Below are 3,856 nucleotides of genomic sequence, written 5' to 3'. Positions count from 1 at the left end.
AAAGTTCTGGAGAAAATATTTGTGGACTGACCGTTATGGAGGAAGCCGAGGAATAGAACAGTTTGTGGTCTGAGAGATAGGTCTGTATTTTCACTCAAAGATAAAAATATATGTACGAACTATAATCACACAGCAGCCTCGTCAAGAACAACCAAAGTCTTTTCAATTCGTCAATGGCATTCTGTGCACTGGTGAATACTGACTTTGTTCTTAGCACAAACACACTGTCACACAAAGGTTGTGCTATTAAACTGTAACTCAGTATTTCTGTGTGTCTACTGAATCTCAATGTCGTTCCTTCTGTCTCCCTCTGTTCACCTTTCTCTTCCCCACCCCACACCCTCTCCATGTGTTTTCCTTTTATGTTTTGGCTTTTCTTGAACCGTAGGTCATACAATAAAAATGTATGTTTTTGCATATCCATTATTATTCAGTATTATAGAATGTGAACAAAATGTTGTCACATAAAGAGCAATAAATATGAGACTACAGAATAACAATGCATTGACATACTGACATTGATGTATAAAGAAGGTTAGCCCTGGCAGATGTTCCAAGGTAGAGAATGCATGCACGTACTGTATATGATGTGTGCATTTGGTACCATTTGTACACTCTCAGAGTTAAATCGACACTGGATTTGACCATGTAGATTGGGGTCCCAGAGATGAAAATCATATGAAATGGAGGTCAGTGGCCTAATCAAATTGGGGATCCTGTAGAATAGATTATAGTTCATTCACAGAAAATGCAATAACGTAACTGTGCAAACAGGGCTCGGTTTTTAGAATAGCCTATATTTAGCCTATAATAGCCTATATTTTGCGCTAAAATAATATATTGAATAACATTGAAATGTAAATATTCAGCTTTACTGCTAGACTATATAGACTTGTAAAGCCGCTAGAGGTGGACTGGTGAGAGATACGATTCTCTCTCCCTCATTGCGGGAAATTGCAGGACTCTGGAGATACTGTAGTTACATTCAACAAAAATATAAGTGAATGTCCAGCTTCAGTGGAAACAGCTGTTTTTAGATCATACCTGGAGTAAGTGTGTTATCTCTGCTGTGCAAAGGGGAACTATGACTTTCGTTATAAAGTAAGAAACTGCGCTCATTATATCCCCTTGTTTTTTTCTTCAGCTTCCAGTACGCGATGCAAAAGTACAGTACATGTGTTTGTTTGTACAGAAACTGGGCCTCTTCCTTACTTCCTTCACAGGTGTTGCCAATGATACTAATGAAGGCTCCGTTCCATTCTGGTCAAACAGAGTCAGGGTGCAGATATAGTGCATGTTCGCTCACTGGATACACTCTGTTACACCAGTGGGTCTCAAAGTGGGGTCCAGGTACCCTCATGGTTCCTGGAGGGGGTTCCAAATCAACCCTTATGGATGTGTAACTCTGAGAGCAGGGATGAGCTGTAGGGGGGGCTCAGGGCGCCTCTGGAGCTACTATGGGGGCTAGGGGCTACTATGGGGGCTAGGGGCTGGGAGCTCCACATGCACGCGCGAGCACGCACCGTCAGCGGCGAGCCGTCTTTAACACCTTAAACAATGGCCTCAACCTGGCTGCTTTGCATAACATTACGTTCTCACTTACGTCCTTAGTTACACTGTATTAACAGCCACACCGGTCAGGTGTGGCTACATTGAAGTAAAGATGAAGTAAAGTTGTAAAGTTGTCTGATTATTGTCTCCGCCAGGCCGAAAGGCATGGCGAGAGAGTATGTTTTACCCCCTGTCCGTCCGTCCGTCCGTCCGTCCGTGTGTCCATCTGTCTGTGAACACCTAATCTCCGGCACCGTTGGCCCGGTCGGTGCGAAACTGTGCACACACACTCCCTGGATGCCAATTCAGAACCTCTGCCCCAATTTGTTTACATGGGCCTGTTATAGCGCCACCAGGAGGCCGATTTGTGAAAAAAAAAAATTTTTGCCAGACCCAGGGGGTCGGCCTACATAGATTTGGGGCCTAAGCCCTAATTCATATCAAATTGGACGTCCTTGATATTCTATGGAAATTCTATAGCTGACGCCATATTTGGGCATGGCTGGTCACATCATGTTACAACACGAGTAAGGTTTATAAAGGATCGCGGACGACCAAATCACAAGTTGTAATCAAAAGGCAACGAACAGTTCCACTGTGCTTTGGGTGTCAGTATGGAAGGGAGCAAGATAGCGCAAAAAACATGGGAGCTATCCAATAGCATGAAGAATGTTCAGAGCATAGATGAAATGTACAAATATGACAAAGAACAACAGCAGCAAATCCTCGCTAAAAAGCCATGGACATCGAAAGTTAACTATTTCAAGAACTGCAAGATCTCAGCTCTGGCACTGTTGAAGATGGTGATGCATGCCAGGTCTGGAGGCACCCTTGAGGTCATGGGTCTGATGTTAGGGAAGGTGGATGGTGAAACCATGATCATCATGGACAGCTTTGCCTTACCCGTGGAAGGCACAGAGACCCAAGTGAATGCTAGTGCTGCAGCATATGAATACATGGCTACCTACATTGACAGTGCCAAACGGGTTGGTCGGCTAGAGAATGCTATTGGCTGGTACCACAGTCACCCAGGCTATGGATGTTGGCTCTCAGGCATAGATGTCGGCACTCAGATGCTCAACCAGCAGTTCCAGGAGCCTTTCGTGGCTGTTGTGATAGACCCCACTCGGACCATATCGGCAGGGAAAGTCAATCTTGGTGCCTTCAGAACCTACCCGAAGGATTACAAAGCTCCAGATGAAGGACAGTCTGAATATCAAACAATCCCCTTGAGCAAGATTGAAGATTTCGGTGTGCACTGTAAACAGTATTATCCCTTGGAGGTAACTTACTTCAAGTCGTCCCTTGACAGTAAACTCCTGGAGCTCCTTTGGAAGAAATATTGGGTTAATACCTTAAGCTCTTCAAGTCTTCTTACAAACTCAGAATACATTACAGGCCAGGTGTTTGACCTGTCTGAGAAGTTAGAGCAGTCAGAGGCACAACTGGGCAGAGGCAGCTCAATGTCGGGCCTGGACACATACGACAGGAGGTCTGAGGACAAGCTGGCCAAAGCAACAAGAGACAGTTGCAAGACAACCATAGAGACAATACATGGTCTGATGTCTCAAGTCATCAAGGACAAACTCTTCAATCAAATCAACGCATCTGTAAACTAAACCTGTTTACTAGCCAGTTTGAGTCTTGCCTCATGAGTCTTGCACTTGTGTGTTAATGTTCTACCCCTATAGGGTGAATGCTGTCACCCTAGGAATCTACTGTCAGGACACATTAAAAAAAGAGCGTGGTGTTTACAAAGTAAAAGTAAATGAAAAATAAATATATAAATAAGCTCATCTCATTTTGAGATACGATGACACACAAGACAGATGACCACAATCTGTCTTGTAGAACACGACGAATCTTAAAACTTCACTCCCTAAAAGCCCCCCCATATGATCAGACAAAACCGGATTGTGTGGTTCTTGAGATCCAAATGGGAATGGCGTGGTTTCATGTGGATCTCTTCATTAGGCCAGACTTACGTCAGTTGTCTATCTGTGGCGTATGACTTTGGGCAAGGTGAAGCCTTATCCAAGTGCCGCCGACTTCCATTATAAAATCAAAGGTAAATTATACGGTACTTCAAAAAGTATAAAACATTGTGGAAAAAAACAACACTGGGTCCAATAACGACGTGGCTTCACGTGAATCTCGGACCTCATGGGGCCAGACTATGACGGCAGTTGCCTATGACGTGTCTATGATGCATGAATCCATATTTGGGCAAAGTTTCAGCCTCATTCGACCACCATTCACTTTAGACTCTAGCAGCTAGAGTCTAGAGCTAAAGTCATTTCTTATT

General features: G+C 44.0%; 1 protein-coding gene across 1 annotated transcript; it reads left to right on the top strand.

Annotated features, from left to right (window-relative positions):
* Nucleotides 1-2,165: 2,165 nt before the first annotated feature.
* Nucleotides 2,166-3,170, top strand: LOC308076309 (COP9 signalosome complex subunit 5-like; the record flags this gene model as incomplete). Its single annotated transcript, XM_080416549.1, has 1 exon — nt 2,166-3,170. The coding sequence occupies one exon, from the start codon at nt 2,166-2,168 to the stop codon at nt 3,168-3,170; it is 1,005 nt and encodes a 334-aa protein (XP_080272675.1).
* Between the last annotated feature and the right edge of the window lie 686 nt (nt 3,171-3,856).

The sequence above is a fragment of the Gymnoscopelus braueri genome, assembly GCF_963280865.1.
Source record: "Gymnoscopelus braueri genome assembly, chromosome: 20".
In the NCBI taxonomy this organism is placed as follows: Eukaryota; Metazoa; Chordata; class Actinopteri; order Myctophiformes; family Myctophidae; genus Gymnoscopelus; species Gymnoscopelus braueri.
This window is presented reverse-complemented; position numbering and strand designations above follow the sequence as displayed.